At 41.3% G+C, this 18,598-nt stretch overlaps 1 protein-coding gene across 2 annotated transcripts; it reads right to left on the bottom strand.

Moving 5' to 3' along the window:
• Window positions 1–861: 861 nt before the first annotated feature.
• On the bottom strand, window positions 862–17,290 carry triobpb (TRIO and F-actin binding protein b). 2 transcript variants are annotated; one of them, XM_044100595.1, is made up of 14 exons: window positions 16,956–17,290; window positions 16,692–16,809; window positions 15,145–15,216; window positions 9,375–9,431; window positions 9,229–9,297; window positions 9,041–9,130; window positions 8,746–8,855; window positions 7,603–8,047; window positions 6,939–7,179; window positions 5,271–5,382; window positions 4,496–4,655; window positions 2,977–3,072; window positions 1,625–1,711; window positions 862–1,405 (listed from the first exon to the last, which is right to left on the bottom strand). In XM_044100595.1, the coding sequence occupies exons 1-14, from the start codon at window positions 17,273–17,275 to the stop codon at window positions 1,244–1,246; spliced, it is 2,139 nt and encodes a 712-aa protein (XP_043956530.1). In that variant the 5' UTR covers window positions 17,276–17,290; the 3' UTR covers window positions 862–1,243. The 2 variants fall into 2 exon arrangements, with proteins under 2 accessions (XP_043956530.1, XP_043956531.1); XM_044100596.1 differs by lacking the exons at window positions 15,145–15,216; window positions 16,692–16,809; window positions 16,956–17,290 and adding an exon at window positions 14,034–14,470.
• Between the last annotated feature and the right edge of the window lie 1,308 nt (window positions 17,291–18,598).

The raw sequence follows: 18,598 nt of genomic DNA on the forward strand, positions 1-18,598 counted from the left end.
TAGGCTCATCAGAATGAAGAAGGCTGAACGCAACAACACAAAATACTTTAGATTTTTATTTCCAAAAATACCAACAAAAAAAAACAAAAAGTATAATTTTTAATTTCACTTCACAATTTTGCAGTACTTTTTGTGCTAGTCCATTTCATAAAATCCCAAGGAAATAAAAGAAAGTTGGAAAAGGTGAACCCTTTTGGAAGGCACTGCAGGTACCGATTCCCTTTTTTAAAAAATTGCAACGTTTTAATGGATTTCCATGAAAGCAACTTTATTGATTCCAAAAATGAGCATAATTTACAAAAACCCTGGAGGCCTTAAATAAGAAAATGCTTTCAAAAATTAGGTAGTTGCTCTTTTCACAATAGTTCTTTTCAATAAGAAAAGCATATACATATTTATAAAAAAAAAAAATAATAAAAAATAAAAATGGCTCATTGATGCAACACCTGCTATTTGTTGCTGTGGTGGCACAAAGCAGAAAATGCTCATAAATGATAAACGGAGACAGAAAAGTTTGGGATTTCTCCTCCATGGCTTATCAATATTTTGTGGAAATTACAGATTACAGTCAACTTTGTGTAAAGAAGCCTGAGTTTTCCTCAACAATCAGATCAAATTCTCCCATGTAGTCTGCAAGAGTTAGAAATTTATTTATTTTTTTCCCCCCATATTAGAATCCCAATGTGTTCTCCAGAAACTCGCTTTTACAAACAAAACAGGAATAAAAAGAACAGCGAATATGAAAAAGCTCGTTTCTTGAGAAAGTGCACCACCCTCGTAAAAACAGAAGAAAAAAAAAACCCCAGTAAGAGTCTGACCTCCGCTTTCAAAATGAAGACGGTACAAACCATCTACAGAGGACAACGAAATATAAAAAAAAAAAAAAAAAAAAAAAACTCACATATTCCAGTTGTAAGACCAAATGCACATCGGTACAAGCTAGCACTCCCAAGAGCAAAACCAAAAGTGAAAAGTGCACTTTTCATTTTTTCATTTTTTATTTTGTTTTGTGAAGTACAAATTAAGGCCCAGTGTGATGAAGCCGACAAAACGACTCGTTGGCAAATCGGCTTGGAAGACGCGTTCGAGTTCCGACGCACGGCTGTAAAAGTTCTGCGCGGGTACTTCCTTTGGATCCAGCCGCCCTGCAGGCTGAAAAACTAAAGTCCGGGAACAAAGAAAGGTTGAAATAATAATAATATAAAAAATAAAAATTGCGGTCCGACTCCAGCCCGGCGGCTAGTCAGTGGTCCAGGCTGTTGCCCAGCTTCTGCCCCTCCTGCAGGGCGGCCATGGCCAGCCTCAGGTGCTCCTTCAGACTCTGGATCTCGCGCTCCGTGCGGCCTCTCATCCCGTTCAGCTCTCCGTGCAGCTCTGCATATCGCTCACAGGCCAGATGCTTTTCCTGCACAACAATGAGCAGAGGAGGGGGGAAGGAGAAAGAAAATGGCGTCATCTTCAGAGAGGCCTCAGGCTGCGACAGCGAAGCATTCAGAAAAAAAACAACAAAAAAAACAGAGCTGTGCTTTTTTAAATTACAGGGTTCCTCTGTCTGAGCGGTTTGATGTCTGCATCAAGTTTAACGTTGTGCAGTATTTTTCAGAGGTAAATCGAGTGACGGTACCATGTTGAGAAACTGAAGCTCATTCCTCAGACAGCTGATCTCCTTGTGCAGATACTCTATCTCGTTATCTTTCATTCTGAGGAGAACCTGGAAGACAGAGAGGAGTGTGCTTTTTATTTTTCCCACATACAAAAAACCCCCAAAAAAACAGACAGGAAAAATATAACAGTTCTGGTCAGAAGTTTACATAAAAGAACCAGCATGAGCGTTATTAATTTGGGGCTTTTTATGATTCATTTGAAACCTTTGTTGTTGTTATTTTTTTTTTTTTTGACTGAAATGGTCATACTAGATATAGAACTTTCCAAACCTGGATGCGCATGCTCAATTTTTAAAGCACTTTTCTTTCTAAACCGTGTGGAACACGTCGTGGTAGGGCTGAGCGATTAATCAATTTTATTGATATTTTTGAAAAAGTAATTTTTGGAAAATTTGGAATCCACCCCCTCCGTCCCGCCAAAGCGCTCCTTACATTTCCACAGTTCAGAGGGACGTCAGTGACGCCCAGGGCGGCCATCTTGTTTGACAAGCGCTTTTTTTTTACAGCTCCTGTTTATTTGGACTTTGAATGCAGGTCAACTCTATGATGAAATATTAAGGCCAGGCAAAGATTAGTTACTTTTTTTCTTTACTAAAATACAGTCATGATATTACAAGAATACACTCATAGCAATACAAGAGTAAAGTCGTATGAGACAATATATGAATAAAGTCTTAATATCACCAGAATACAGTCTTGAGATTAGGAAAATTAAGTAGTAATTTATAGAAACTCCAAGACAAAAACATAACAAAATAATAATTATCAAAGGTTTTTCTTACTAAAAAAAATATTTCCGCAATTTTAAGTTGGTGTTCTAGTAAAATTGGATCTTTATTTCAGAAAATAACAAAAACTCCCAGAGCCACACAGTAAAAGCTACTTTTCTGTCATTTCTTTTTTTAGAGAAGAAAGTGAGGGGAAAAACAGATTCAGTTTTTTTTTTTTTAAGCTCCATCACCCAGCTGTAGCCAATTGTTTAAAATTTCCCTCCGTCTCTCTGATAAAAAGAAATTGTTTGGGAGGAAAGAAGCGGAGCTCAATCCACCACAGATGCTGGAGAGTAAAACAAAACCAGCATGGACTGGTCAGGGAAGATGTTTCAAAACTCCCTTTTAAAGCAACTTAAAGCCACACAGAACGCCTCTGACGTTCACCCACAAAAACACAAAACACAGAGCAGATGCAGCTGGGTGTTTGTGTGAAAGCTCGCATCTCTTCACACCTGCAGACCACATGAAGAGTTCGACTGGCAGCGTGAGGAGGATGCACACAGACAGCAGTCCACTTTCGGTTTCCAAAACAACAGTACCTCCAGTTCGCAGGACGTCTTGTCTTTGTGGTCCGCTGAGCCTCTGTCCGCGGATCGCGTTCGGCTCATCTCGTCCGTCAAGCGGCCCTTCAACTCCTGGAGAACGAAAAAGGCGTGGTCAGGTTTTCAACACAAAACACCCGACTTTGTTTCTTTGGTGCAGGAACGGAGCTGCAGCACATGGTGTTAAAAACACATTCATATCCATCAGGGATTCAAATTAAAGTTGGCTTTTAATATAATGTTATGTGATAGACCAACACAAAGTGGTGCATAGTTGTGAATTGGAAGACAATGATACACGGTTTTCTATTTTATTGTAAATAAAAACCTGACTAATATACATCTGAAAAATTATTTTTACTCTTAATTGGGCAAAATATTAGAAAAAATATTTAATTTCTATGATATTATTGCTAAAAATATAAGTTACAATTAATCCCCGTTTGTCCTCCGCTCTCTCTGCATTAGCTTTAGCTTCCCAAACCGCTAAGTGCACAAAAGCGTGAACATGAAGGCTGGTAGAGTCCATCCACCATCAAAACCTGCTCCTTGAAATACAATATTCCACCAAATACTTTATTCAAGCAGTTTTGTGCGATTGTGATATTCCAAAAAAATTCACTATATTGCGTAGCTCCAACTCCAAACAACTTTGGACTCTCGCCGCTCTTTGGATGAAGGCAGCAGGTCTTACTGGATTAGAGGTCAAAGGGCACGGTCTCTGCAGGTTTCACCAACTCAGATTTTTAAAGACCACGATATTAAACTTAAAACTCGTACTATGATAGAAATGTACGAAAGAAAATCGTAAAAAAAAATAAAAAAATAAAAAAATTGTACAGGTCGGCAGCAGAAATGAGTCTAAGGTGAAACCAAACATCAACCAGACAACTGGTGGCATCTGTGGATGTAAACAACAACAAAAAAAAACACAAAACAATTAGCTGGCTTTACCCAGGCTAGCTTGCTAGCTAGGGTGTTAGCAGCAGCTAGTCACCCATAGCCACAACTGCCTTGAGTATCAAAACGCAATGAAGATGTCTGAGCGTGACTCAAACTTTCGCACAAGAAAAAAAGAAAATGACATAGAATATAAAAGACGAAATAGTTTCGCTGCCACTACAAAATGTTAAGACATATTTTAGCCCAACTTACATTTTTCAATAAATTTAAGACATTTTGAAGGACTGAATTTTAGATGCGTCAATTTAAGACTTTTTACGAATCCAAAGGACGTCCTCAAAGCAGACTGGATGAAACAAACAGTTTGAAAACCACGTACCATTCCGTCAACTTCACAGTTACACACTATGTTGTGCTGAACTATTCCATAAAAAAACAGATGTGTTCAGGGAGTATGACCATTATTGCATCACATTGCTCCGTGCTATCAGTTTTCCTCTTTGTGTTTCAGTTCTTCACAAATGAAGGGTTGGTTTTTTTTTTTCCAGCCTTGCTGTATGGCTGATCACTTTCGTACGGCTGATCACTTTCGCACGCCCAGCTGCTAACTCACCACGTTTTCTTTCTTCAGCTGCTCCATGTCTCTCTCTCTGTGGCTGACTTCCCTTTCTCTCTCGGCGTTTCTCTGGTCCGCTTTGTTCAGCTCCAGACACTTCTGAGAGTAGCGCTCCGACAGACCGGCCAGCTCTCTCTGCAAGGCCAGCATCTCAGCCCTGCAGCGGCAAGTAGGAGAAATTAAATAAAAAGATAAAAAAAAGAAATGTGAAAATGTAAAGCTGCTCATCTATTATACACACGGGAAACTGATTCTCCTTAAGTAAGACGTTATTGTTTACGTATGAACCAAAATCTTGCTTTCTGAGAGACTCCACTAACCCCATCGATGAGTTAACAGCAGCAACACTCTCTCCGTCCCTCAAGCACTTCCTGTAGAAGACGTAAAGCTTTGCATCTCGCAACCAATAACCTCAAAAGGAGGAAGCTGAAAATGGCCAGCAGTTAAGACAAGATTAGCTGCAAAAATGCAGAAACCGCCACTGAACGCCCTTCATGAAGACGGCTAAGAGGAACTCATCCATGGCCAAATTTTTTCTACACTCCTTTGGAGCCCGGCAGCGTCCAGCAGGGTCCACTTTACTAATGGATTTCTTTCAACAAGCAGGGAGTGTCGCGCTCGCCACAAATCCAGCCTCTTAGTACAACTACAGCAAACTGCAACTGAATATTTTGCCAGGAGTGAATGTACATTTATGATCTAGTTCTGCAGAAATGAGATAAAACAGAAGCAGATTATAGTGGGAAAATGGGTGTTAATTCAAGTGTCTTACTGTTGTTGTGTCTGCAGAGTGAGAGAGTCCAACTTCCCGCTGCTCAGCCTCCTGACCTTCTCCACCTCTCTCTCCAGCTCCTCCTTGTGTTTCTTCTTCAAAGCCTCCATCACTGAAACACAAACACAGGCTTAACATTCGCTATAAAGCCACTGGAAATCCACTTTTGCCATGAGCTAGAGCAACACTGACTACATCTCTCACCATGGCCGCCAACAGTTTGAGTCTAGTTATCTGACATGGTCGTGAACATGTTTTTAAAACAGAAATGTGGCATGTTTTCCAATATTATGAGACACTTTGCTCGTATTTTGACGCTCTTACTTTCTACTTTCACCAGCAAAATTGTCCAGTGCCTTGAAAAACTATTCATGCCTCTTGAGCTTTTTCACGTCACTGTGCAACTACTAACTTTATTGCGTTTTAATGGGATGCTCTTTCCTTGGTGACCAAGTCAAATTCTTCCAAACGTTTCATTTCCACGACGTCTGAATCAATTACAAAACTGCCGAGGAGGGAATTTAGTCATTTGACCGAGTTGTGTTGGATAACGGATGCATGTCAAATAAATCTACTGCAACCAAGTGCCTGCAAAGGTCAGTGAGTTAAAATCTTTTAAAGGGACAGGTACCAGCTGAGGACTCAACAAACAAGAAATAAAAATTCACAAGATGTTAAATATGCATTGTCCCCGCCAGAGAAACTAAATTAAACACGATGCCAGCAGTAGCAACTGTATCAACCGGAACCTGTTGAGTCTCCAGACGCCTGGGGAGAAAAGATCCAGTCGCTTCTGGAAGCGTCTGTGTTCTGGCTTCGGTTGAACGAGCAAACAAAATATCAAAATGTCAGATCTCACGTTGGGCTGCACCGCAGCAAAATACGTTTTCAAAGAAATTTTTGTGTTTACCATTATTAAAATGTATAACATACTGAAGCTGTCAGTTGCCAGAAGTGACAACTCACAAAAACAAAAGGTTTCACAAATAGTTTAAACAGAATCTGTGACAAACGATTGGTTTTAGAAACCGATTAATCGGACGATTAATCGGATTAAAGCGCGAGAAGCTTCTGCAGATGTTTTGAGTGTAGTTTTTACACAATGTTAGGAATAGGTTAAAAGATACAAATAAGCAAATGTTTAATTTCCATTTTAAATAGGAAAATCGGGGGGGGTTTTGTGCCTAAAATGCAATAACATTACATTCCTTTTGTGTATGATCAGTTATAGATTCCTTACCAATTAATAAATAGATAGTTAAAGGTGTTCAATTGGAAATTTTTTTACAGTTTGATCCAGGTGAAGCTAAAAGATATGCCACTTATGCCACATTAATTGCAAAATATATACATTTTTGGACAGTTTTGCCTTAATTACTGCTCTGAATGTGTTGTTCTATTGAGAAAAAACATTTTTTGAGTTTGCATACTCTAGTTGACGATTAATTGATTACTAAATTAGTTGGCTTTTATTTCAATAATCGCAAGTCAATCCAATTAGTCGTTTCAGCCCTATACGATTGTGTTAAATGTTACAATCGCTAGCTGGCTGTGATGACCAGTTGATCGTTGTGATGTAAATATCATCCAAATAAACCTATAAAACAGTCAGAGACCGTAGCCAACATGGCAGCGTTCTCTCTGAAGCGTCCTGACCGAGCGACCGACCTCGCGCCGTGTCCCGAGTCTCCTCCAGCAGCAGCCGCTCCTTCTCCGTCTCCAGCTCCCTCATCTGGCGGTCATGCTGCCTCTGCAGCTCCTCCAGCGCGTGTCTGTGAGCGCGCTCCATGGCCGCCAGGCTGCGGCTGCACGGCGCCTCAGGGCCGCAGTCGCCGCTCACACTTCCACCCCTCCTCCCTTCCCGTCCCCCCTGTTGTAGTTTATCCAGCTGTTGCCTCAGTGACGCCACCTGAGAGAGCGAGAGAGATGAAAACGGAGGTAAAGCCAGCTGATTTGACACCTGATGGTCGCATAAAAAAAAATATATATATATATCTATATATATATATATATATATATATATATATATATATATATATATATATATATTCATGCTAAGAAGCACATCACAACACGCAAACACAGAGCAGCCTGGCTTTTCAGAAGCATCTTCCACATCAGTTCATTAATACTCCTGAGACCAATCATGTACTTGAACATCCTATGCACATTATTTAAGGTGGAAAATTCTCCTGAAAGTAACACACCAGTCAGAAAGTTGTACAACGCACAAAACGCTTGAAAAAGAATCGCTTTGCTTCATCGACGCAGATGAAGGGTTAATTTGCATTTTAGTAACTTTGCAAATTACAGAATCCTCTCCACACACTACCTCCCTCTGCAGCGCCTCGTTGGCCGACTGGCTAGACGTCCGCGATCCCATCGACGACAAGGAGCTCATGTCCTTCGGCGGCATTCGCTCCAACTCGGACCACTTCCTCTCAATCTCGTCGTCCAGGTGGGACTTCTGGTTCGATCCCAGCCCCGAGCCCTTCCGCGACAGAACGGCTTCCCATTGGCTGCACGTGCTCCTCTCCTCCTGCCATTGGCTGTGCTCTCGGCCCTGCCCCTCCCCTGCTTCCCGCTGACTGGATGGGAGAGGGGCGGAGGAGGAGGCGGGAACAGGAGACAGTTCTACGTAGTCGAACCTTCGCTCGGCAGAATGGGCCGAGCTCGGGGTCTCTGACTGGGAGTCGGCGTGGCGCGACGAGGGGCGGCGAGAAGACGACGGGAAGCGTTTATGGGAGTTCTCCTTGTCGCTGTTGTTGTCGGGTAATCTAATTAAAAAACAAATGACAGAACTAAGATTAGAAGTCTTTGATTTTTTTTTACTAGAATGTTAAAATTTTAGAATAAGGTTTACACATTTACACAGTTTACACATTCCACATTCTGACACAACCGGCCCTTTAAGAACGTTGTGATTTTTTTCATTTGGCCCAAAATGAAAATTTGTTTGACACCTCTGACTTATAGAATCAACTTTTGCTGCTATTACAGCTGCAAGTCTTTTTGCCTGAACCTTTTTGAAAATAACTCCGTCTGACAGGACAGAGAGGATCTGGAGGTGAATTGTGGTGTTTGACTCAGTTCAGTTGGATTTAGGCCCAACACATAAATATGCATGCATATGTACGTTTAGATTTGTTTGCTCTTTTTATCTCTAACAAGTTTCATGCCTGCTCTGCATTTAGCCACATTCATTTCACATTTAAACGCTGCATCACCCCACAACTACGAACAAAACTTCGCACAACTTTCTCTTAAAGCCAGCTCTCCTCTGACCCGAATTCCCCAAAGGCCATAATTGCTTACTGAACAAAAGGTACTGGTCAATTCGGCACATCCTGCCCGTTTGTACCCTGATTTTATCTCTTCTTACTTACTGCATTCTTTTGAAATGTTAGAAATGATGACCACAAACCAAACGTAAAACAAATGAGATGTTGTATTCACCAGATCTGCTGGAACTTACTGCGTGAGGTCAGGAGAGCTGCTGGGCCGGATGGATTTCTTTAAAACCTCGATCCAGTTTCGTCTGATCCCGGCCGTCATGGCCGACAGAGTGAAGACAGCCTCCCGAGTCTGCGGCACGACGAGACATGAAAAGATACGGGTGAGATGGAGATGACAGACAGGACAAGAAGTGCAACGTAGGAAACGGAAGAAATAAGTGGCTAAAGTTGATGAGGACAGTTTGAAGAGGAAGAAGAAGAAGAAAACAGAAGCATGCTGTCTTAAAGAGCGCTTGGCCACCGGTGGACTTTTACCTGAATCTGAAAGCCATAGTTCTTCTCCACGTTGAACTCAGACACCTTCAGGCAAGATTTCAGGTCAATTTCTCCATCCACGTCGTCTTTCTGTGCAGGGAAACAATTCGGTTTGTCCAACCAAAACCACATTTATTCACTCCAACATGCTACTGCTAACATTTTCGACTAAGAACAACAGAACATGCCTCCTCTGCAGTCGAGTCTCTGTAATATTTCAGCCCAGCGTCTGTCAAAACAAACCAGTGCTTCTTCCACTAAGGACAGAAAAAGCAAAGCAAGTTAAAGAAAGCAAGAAAAGAAAAATGAAGTGACACTAGGAGGAATATCTCACCTCTCCGCAGTCGTCCAGTTTTGACATCCATCCCTTTTTGAAGTTCAAGAGGTCGGGCTGCAAACAGGAGGGCGGAGCGTCAGTTTCGTTACCCTTCGTCTGAACGCAGCAGTTTACAGGAAGGAAACACGGACGTCTTTGTGTGTCAGCGCCATTCATGTGAACAGCCGCGCATTAAAAGAGCAAGTCAGAGTAGATTTCACACGTAAGGAAACAAAAAGGGAACAGAAGAAAGAGAGAGGACGACACAAAGAAAAACACAAGCCCGTGTCAAAGGACGGTGCGTAAACCTGCGTCCACACCTCCGCAGGTTTACTCCATTATTGTAGTAAAACATAATAGCGTGCCACGCTGCAGACTTATGCAGCCACAAAGGACGTCAGCTAGTTTCCAGGAGAGGAGTTCACCTTTTAATCAAAAATAGTTCTTGTCTAACTGTCCTTTGAGCATTGACATGGTGGTAAAACCAGTGTGAGCCAGACAGCCTGATGCTGCTGCTGCTGCACACACACATTGCTCCGCTTGAGTGGTTTCACGTCAGCGTGTTGTTTACTAAACACACTGCTGCTCTGCTGCAGCGCGCCGCAGCAGAGCAGCAGCCTCCGCTTTTGCTTTCCACCCCCAAAGCGCAGGACAAGAAAACATGTGCAGGAGGCCTCAGAGCAGCGATGGTCCCAGATTAGGATTAGGCAACATCCATTCATTCCGCTCCTTATCAACATTCCTCAGTTCAAATCTCCTCGGATTACTCACGCCGTTTTCTGCAGAACTTACACTCCAGGCCGTCTGCTTATCTTGTTACACTTAAGCTTTTGTTCGATTTGTTTGGCCTCCTGCTGTTAAACCACTGCGCCTCGCAAAGGTATTCACAAACCTTTTTAAGTGCTTTTTTTTTTTTTTACTTTAGTGTACTTTATTTGATAGTCCAAGAGAAAGAAGTGCGTATTAATGATGTGGAAACATTATAATACATGGATTTTACATAAACAACAATTGGATTCTATAATTACTTTGAATTCAGCCTCTTTTACTCCAGCACCCGAAATAAAAACCAGCACAACTTTCAAAAGTCATCAAGTTAAACCCCGCTCAGACGCGACTAAAATTACATTTATTGATCAACAAATGCTATCAGTGGAGAAAAACTAACAATGCACATGAACAAACAATCCCCACAATGAAACGGCACAGTTAAAATGATCAAATCAAACTAAGAATCTGTGGTCAGACAGATACTCTGCAAGATAACTTTAAAGTTAGATATGATTAAGAAAACAAACTTTAGATGTGTAAAGCTACTAAAAAAAATATATATCCCAAAAGACTTTCTTAGTTCTACAAAGTATTGAAAAGAGGAATCTCATCAGACGAGACCTCTTCCACCATTAAGTCACGACTTTGGTCAGTTGGCTTAAAGGAATCAGAGTAAGAGGATCTGGATACAAATTTATGCTTCACATTCTTAGAATTTTACTGGTAAGCCTCCGATAAATCAGTTAATCGCACGATAAATTAAAACAAACTCAATAATTTCAATTTGCATGATTTGTCGTTTCTCTTTCTTTCTGCCAAAAACTGGATGACAAAAGTCTTCAGTCTGGCATATTAGTCTCTGCTTTGTTTACAAAGACTTCATAATTTACTTTCTTTGTTGTTTCTGTTGTTCCGTTTATTTATTTGGGATATTTAAAATATTTTCCAGTTCAGGCGTTAAACGTTCACTAGACCTTTGAGAATGCGTTCCTGCATTATTACACCATTACAACGAGAAAAATGGTCTCAAAACAACCGTAATATCATTTATTACAATAACTTCTGGGACAATTTATCACCCGGCAAGATTGGTTATCGTCACAGGCCTATTTACTGGTAAAGAAAGAGAAAAAAAAAAAAAACTACAGTTCACTATTATGCTTTGGTTTGTGTTGGTTTAATTAAAGAAAGCGTACACTAATGTTTGTAGCTGTATTGTGGCAAAATGTGAAAAAGTAAAGCACCAACTCCTCAGCTTTGTCGTCTATAAATTAAGATTTCTTGTTCACAATTCCTTTTAATATTCCTACACACCACAGCGCCACCTAGCCATCCGTCCAACCGATTCTCTTTCATTCAACAAATTTCACCATTCAACGACTGCAAACAGCCTGCATAGAACAAATACAATGTTTTCCTCATTATCATACGCCCTCATAATATTTGCGAACCTTTAAGACTACTCCTACACTTTGAGTGAGCCACAATGGCAGCACAATGGCTGCATGGCAAAAAAAATGCTGACGAAAACCTGAGCTGCACAAACTTAACGTTTTTGTGCGCGTTCTCGCTCTCGGCAATAAAGTGAAACTACCAAAACGTGCAACTCATGACGTGTCAACGCTCGTCATAAATTTATTTCACGACTAGTCCACACTTGCCTATATGCAGGGTCAGGAAGCAGATGGCAGAGGAAGCATATTTTAGGAATAACCCCGTGTGCGTGCAGGTTCTGCTCGCATAGGAGGAAAACGGGTCGGAAAAATAACTCCAGCTTACAGAGACGTCATGCACTCTTCCTGACCCCTCCATCCTGTCACCATAAAGGAGTATTGTCTCGGCCGTTTTGTCCTGAAGGCTCGGCTAAATAGGTTACCTCTGCGCACAATGAGAACAGGAGGATCCAAATGAACGCTCATTGTGATGACAGTTCCTGGATTACTGCGGGTCGGAGAGCCAATACTTCTTGATTAGTTTTAGGTTATCGGGTTTCCATGACTGTGTGGAAAACATATTGGTAATAGAGAAACAACAAATCATCATAACAATCATTCTGGATTTCTCTAAATTGTTACGTTGGTCTGTTGTTTTTACATGATTCCTGTCATGTTTTACTTCCAGGTCAATTTGCCCCTTTGCGAATTCACAACCAAGCAAGTTTGTCACTTAATTTAATTTTAAATTGATTTCTAAAAACTTCATTGTTCCAGGGAATTAGGTTTTTTTTTTAAATATTCAATCTTGGATATTTAAAATGTCTTCCAGTACCAGTGTGAAATATTAATTAGAATTTAAAGTTTGTTGATCTTTAATGATGTTGTGTTTTTGCATTATTATGCCATTGTCATTCTGTTACTTGGAAAGACGTGCAAGAACAACATTATTATAATTTATCGCAATAACTTTAGGGCCAATTCATCGTTCAGCAAAATTTGTTATTGTGACAGGCGCCTGGTCAGGGTGGTTGATTATAAGTGTGATGTTTTACTGTCAAATTTGCATATTTTCTTTTCAAAGTTGGGAACACTTTTCATGAACTGTGTCAATGTTTGCCAGTAGGTCAAGAAGTATTAGTGAATTTCTTTTAAGAGATCTACTAAGAAATCATCTAAGAAATCATCCAGGTCGCACTGATGGATGTCAAAAGTTTCATGTGGAAGCTGCTACACTAAGAAGACTTAAAAGTTAGCTTTTTCGGTTTTAAATGTGCAAGACGGTTATTAGAAGGAAACTATTTTCTACTGTGGCGAACTACAAGAGAAGATGACAGCTGATAACAGGAAGTCAGAGTATTAAAATAAATTTGCTCTATTTTATCTTTTTGAAGGGATTATGAAATGTTGTCAGGCTTTTGAAAATCTCACAGTTAAGACTGCTAACTACAGATGGAGACAGATATTAGTAATGCTAACCACAATCATAATAATCGAGGACCAACGGCTAACAGATAACTAAAGGATTTATTTTCCAAACAAGTATAAAGCTGTACAAAGGTGGTATTTATTTTAAATCACAAAAAAAAATTCTCCTGTTTCTACAAGACCAAAAGGAGTATGTTCACAAACAGATATATTCATGCCTGTGAACATTTCATAAAACGCAAACTCTCAGAAGTGGAAATAGACTTTTATTTACTGCATTTAAACATGCAGCCGCCATGTTGGATTTTGTGTTCAGGGCTGCAAAGGAACGTCTGGGAATTGGGAATATGTTTCCGATGAACATTCAGATTTGAGTCACTCCTTTAAAATTATTGTAATGTATATTGATACTAATTTACCGAAAAATATTTGATTTCAAAGATGCTGTTAGCTTATCAAATATATGCTCTTGATTTGATTTGACCTACAAGTCTGTTAAAAATCGTACTGACATATCTAGCATAAACGATCCGCGGCAGACGGCTTCATTTCATACACAAAACTGTTGGGTTCGTAACGCTCAAAGCTACAGAGGTACGAAACGGCGAAGGGACGAAGTGCCTACCACCCACTCCTAAAGGCCAGAGGAAAACACAGAGCATGTGTCACAGCTGGTCGTGAATCCTGTCAGACTGTACGTGCTGACGGCTAATAAAACGTCCTGCTACTGTAAACAAATGGAGGGTAAATAGAGGAAAGAGAAACATAAAACTATTTCGCCCCCGCCACTCAAGTTGAGCAGTGAGAAAATAAAAGCCACTTCGATAAACTTTTAACACACCCCTCTGTGTTAAACCAATGCTTAACAGAAAAAGCAGCTAGCTACAAGAAGCTAAAAGAGCACCAACGTTTTATAAAAGTTAGCTAAACACGGCTAACTTCGCAGCAAACGTTTATTTCATTTATATTAATTCAGGAAGGAAAGATAGACAGGAAAACACAAACTTCTTTAAGCATAGACTTGTTTTAGGAGGGTACAACTTACCGTCATGATAACAGGATCCAGAAAGTTAAAAAAATAGAAATAAAAACGGAAATGTATTAATTCCTCACAAGAAAAACTTTCTTTTTCGTCTCAGCTAAGTCTCGTGCAGAAAGCACCTTTCGGTCTCGCGCACGTTACGCAAATTCAGATAAAACCCCGCCATTCATCCACATTTTTAACTCCAGTCAAAGTGCCGTAATCTTCCCACGACGACACTGGCCGTGGTCTGAGAGAAAGGGGCGAATTTGTCGCGCTAAATGTGGATTAAATGCTCCAGTTCAGATGGAACCATGTCTAAACTTTCCGATAAGCGGGGGAAAGATCCTTCCTTCAGCTCAATGCGTCGTTACTCGCTGCTCTCTGTCTCTGCCCTGTCTGCCACTTCCTGGGCGGATCCGCAATGCTCGTTTAAGAAAACATGCAGACCCCAGTGTTGTATCTGTGAGAAATGGATTAGAGGGACCCATCATGTGGAGGTGGGGAGGGAGGAGAGAGTTTGAGGGGGTGACCAAGCCTTGTAATAATGTTTTAATCCAGATGAAGCCTACTAAAAAACCCATTATCACTGCAAGAAAAAGTGTTCAACTAGCAGTCTTCACAACAGCAATACATCTTCTTGACAAGGAAAATCAGTAATCATCTCTTTTCACACGCACAGAACAGACCAAGCCACATTTTCCTGATAGCCTAAGCTTGGAATTGAAGTGGCATTCCCCCCCTCTAAAATCCACCCTCTGTAGCTACTGGTTTAATTTCAGGAATTTCAACACATGCCCCAGCAGACCACAACTGACAAAACTCAGTCAGTCTTATGAAATGACTGTAGGGTGTAGGTAAGGCCTACAGACACACAACAAATAGCTGCTAAACAGGAGCATAACATGAACCTACAATTATATCTAAAACTAAATAGAAATATGTAAGACCATGAGTGAATATTGCAGAAAAATTAAACAAGCTAGGAGACAAAATAATGTTCTAGAGAGTGCAGGATTATTTCATGCATAATAACAATTAGAGATAGACAAAAAGAAAAAACTTAACTGTTAGTATGGCTCAACAGAGGTGACTCACAGACATTAACTTTCAATATGCGGGCTGTAGCACCTACCTGCATTTCTTCCGACCTGTGATGATTACTTTTCCACAAACAGCCCTCATCTGCCGTGGGACTGCCTGATCTCTGGATAAGAGCGGCTTGGAGTTACAAAAATAATCAATGTCTGACCAAACAAACACAGAAAGTCATCACAGAGCTCCACGTTCTCAGGCATACGGGAAAGATGTGGGTTAAGCATTAACACACTTTGGGGAGTATGAGTGTGGGGGGTGGAAATAACAATGCTCAAACTCAGTTGCACTGCTGTGGATTACCTTGAGCAAAAGGAAGGACGCATTACACAGTGGGACTCAAAAACTTATTCCAAAACCAATCGCATCCACTGTTCTCCTGCTGGACTGAGGCTCGCTAAAGTATTCATACGCCCTATTACAGATTGGACATGTTGTGCTATGAATTCCTTCTGACCAGCCATAGACACTGGCTGTAGCATAATTTTTTCAAAGCGACTAAAGGTGATATTACCGCCTGCATTCAAATGCAGCCAGTAAAGTTTTTTACTTTGAAAGTGTCATCCCATGTGCCTACACTGGGATGAAGAAAGAAGAGACAGATATACTCCAGTTTAAATGTACGTTCCTTTGTACAACACACAGAAAGAAAGAACGACAGGTGTTCACTTATCGTCCCCACTCACTCTGCCTGCAGCCAATTCCAAATCAGTAACGTTCAGCTAAACATGTACACTCTTCTGAGTCATCTGGTTTGTCTGTTTAACTTATTACTAGCTTGTCAGGTTACCTGGACAAAAGGTATGTAGTTGACGGTTTGCTAACATGAAAGTTTGGGTTGTAGCAGTGCAACCAATGAGTCTGGAGCCTTCCCAATGGTTAGCTTAAAACTTTAAAATGTTTGCAGTAACAACTCCATTATTATGATTACAGTAATGGTTATGACAATGGTCTAGCCTTTGTTCGATTTTGAGTTATGTGGTCTTGACTATAACACTAGTCCAAAGTCTTTTGAATTCTCTAGCAAGTTTTCTTCCAGGATTGCTCTTTATTTAGGTCCATTCAGCTTATCATTAACTCTAACCAGCTTTTACTGTCACCACCGAAGAAATACATCCCCACAGCATGATTTGTCACTGAGAGGTTGGTGTGTTCAGAGTGATGTGCAGGGTTAGTTTTCAATACCCCACATATTTGCATGCGTCCCTTACATGGCAGGTAGTAACCCTTCTCACTACTTTTCTGTAATTGGCAAACTTTTCCAATTTGGGATATTGTTTTATGACCTAGAAATAACAATGGACTGTTTCTAGGTTACAAAAGGGGGCTGAATACAAATGTACAAAACACTTTAGAGATTTCAGCATGTAAAACTCCTGAATTATATCTAATTTTCCTTCTAGATTGGATCTATGTCCTGCTTTGTGTTGGTTATGCCATAAAATCCCAATAAAATACATTTCAGTTTGCGTTTGTAACATGACCCATGTTAATATGTACAAGAGACATGGATACTTTTGTAAGCTACTGTAACAAACTAGTCTTTTCATCCCTTAATATAACTCACAACGCCCTCAAGCAGCCTACCTGCAGTGATGTGGTGGAGTGAGCTCGAGATAGATATCCACTGCCCCCATAGTGCCAGTCTTTATCTGTATCGCCAGGATCATCCCACTCTATGGAGGGATGCCTGCTCAGGGAGTGACTGAAATGGCACAAACACATAAGATATGAAAGATAGAGTGAAAGTATAGCTGCAGTTTGGCTCAAAAATGTAGTGCTCTTACCCCTTACAAGAATTAAACACAAACTGTTTATCTTTCATCTCTGTGTGTGCAGTGTGAGTCTGACCTGGCTGGTTTAAACAGTTCCTGTCTTCGGACAGGCTGTTGACTCTGTGGCCGTCCCATGTGGCCCGGTCCTTCCTTCTGATGGATTATTTTGACCTTTGGCAGGTCAGCTATCGCAGCGTACTCCTCCCTGTTTCGTCCTGTTGATCCCACAGAGAGCCGGCCTGACTCAGAAGACTCTATGGAGCTTTGCGAGGAGGTGTGGGTCTGAATGTGTATCTGCGGTGGAGGAGAAGGGCTCCGTGCACGGTGAGAGGACCTCTTGTCATGAGGAGGTGGATGGTGATCATCATGGCCATGTCTACCAGCCCTAGATCTCATGCTGCTAGAGGTTCCAGATGATTCCAAAGTAACGTAGGCAGCTCTGTTGTTACTTGTGATTTGTCTAGATGGTGAGGCAGGTCGAGAAACAGAGGAGCTGCGGACTGAATGTGTAACTGAATGTGTAGATCCACGCCATGAGTTTGATGAAGAATGGGAGTCATACTTTGTTTCATTATTTGTGTTTTTGCTCTGAAATGAAACACTGGGGTCTCCTTTGGTGGCACTTCTGAGGATTGAGTAGCCTGGGGGGTCAATATTGCCTTTTCTTGAAGGAGAGGGGGAGCGGCTGGAGTGTAGATTCTTGCTGTTAAATGAGCTGCCAGTTCGCATATGTCCAGATGAGTGATAGTCAGAAGCATCATAGTTTCCCCTCAAAGCCAAAGAACTGTTGGTATCACGGCTTCTGACAGAGCTGGTAAACTCAGTTTTATGTCGTTGAGACTGAGAAGGAGTATGAAGGTTTTGCCTTGAAGGTGAGGAGTTCAGATTTTTAAGAACATGGTCATTTAATGACCCACCACTGTGTCCCCTTCCTTGAGCAAAAGTTTCGTGACCTCTCCTAGAAGGAGATGAAGAGTGGCTGCCTAAACCCCGACTGCCGCTTGTCTCAGTCTTTCGAAGTATGGACTGTCTTGGTCTGTCGGAATCATGTCTAGACGAAGACACAATGGCGACATCACACTCTTGACCATCCAGTTCATTTCTAGTCATTAGGTTGCGCAGCTGAGCCTGTCCTTCTATCCCATAGCCTTCTCTTACTGGGGAGCCACAGCGCCCATGGTGATGACGATCATTGAGAGATGTAATGGATTCAGATTTACGAAGGAAGGACTGGTTTGGTGAGGTAACATTTTTCCTCTGTGGCATAGAAGTAACTGGGGAACTATTACGTTGATGGTGGCTACGATCATTTAGAGATGTGACTGATTCAGATTTACGTAAAGACCGGTTTGAGTAGTTGAAATTTCTCCCTGGTTGCGATGCAGATACTGGAGAGCCACTGCGTCTCCTGTGACTGCGCTCATTCAGGGATGTGATTGACTCAGATTTATGAAGGAGGGACTGGCTCATGGAGTTGAAATTTCCCCTTGGTGGTGGGGAAGATACTGGGGAACCATTACTTCGATGGTGTCTACGGTCATTTAGGGATGTAATTGATTCAGATTTTCGTAAGGACTGGTTTGAGGAGTTTAAATTTCTCCTTGGCGGTGGGGAAGATACTGGAGAGCCACTGTGTCTCCTGTGACTGCGCTCATTCAGGGATATGATTGATTCAGATTTATGAAGGAGGGACTGGCTCAAGGAGTTGAAATTTCCCCT

Source organism: Gambusia affinis, linkage group LG19 (genome assembly GCF_019740435.1).
Source record: "Gambusia affinis linkage group LG19, SWU_Gaff_1.0, whole genome shotgun sequence".
NCBI classification, from domain to species: domain Eukaryota; kingdom Metazoa; phylum Chordata; class Actinopteri; order Cyprinodontiformes; family Poeciliidae; genus Gambusia; species Gambusia affinis.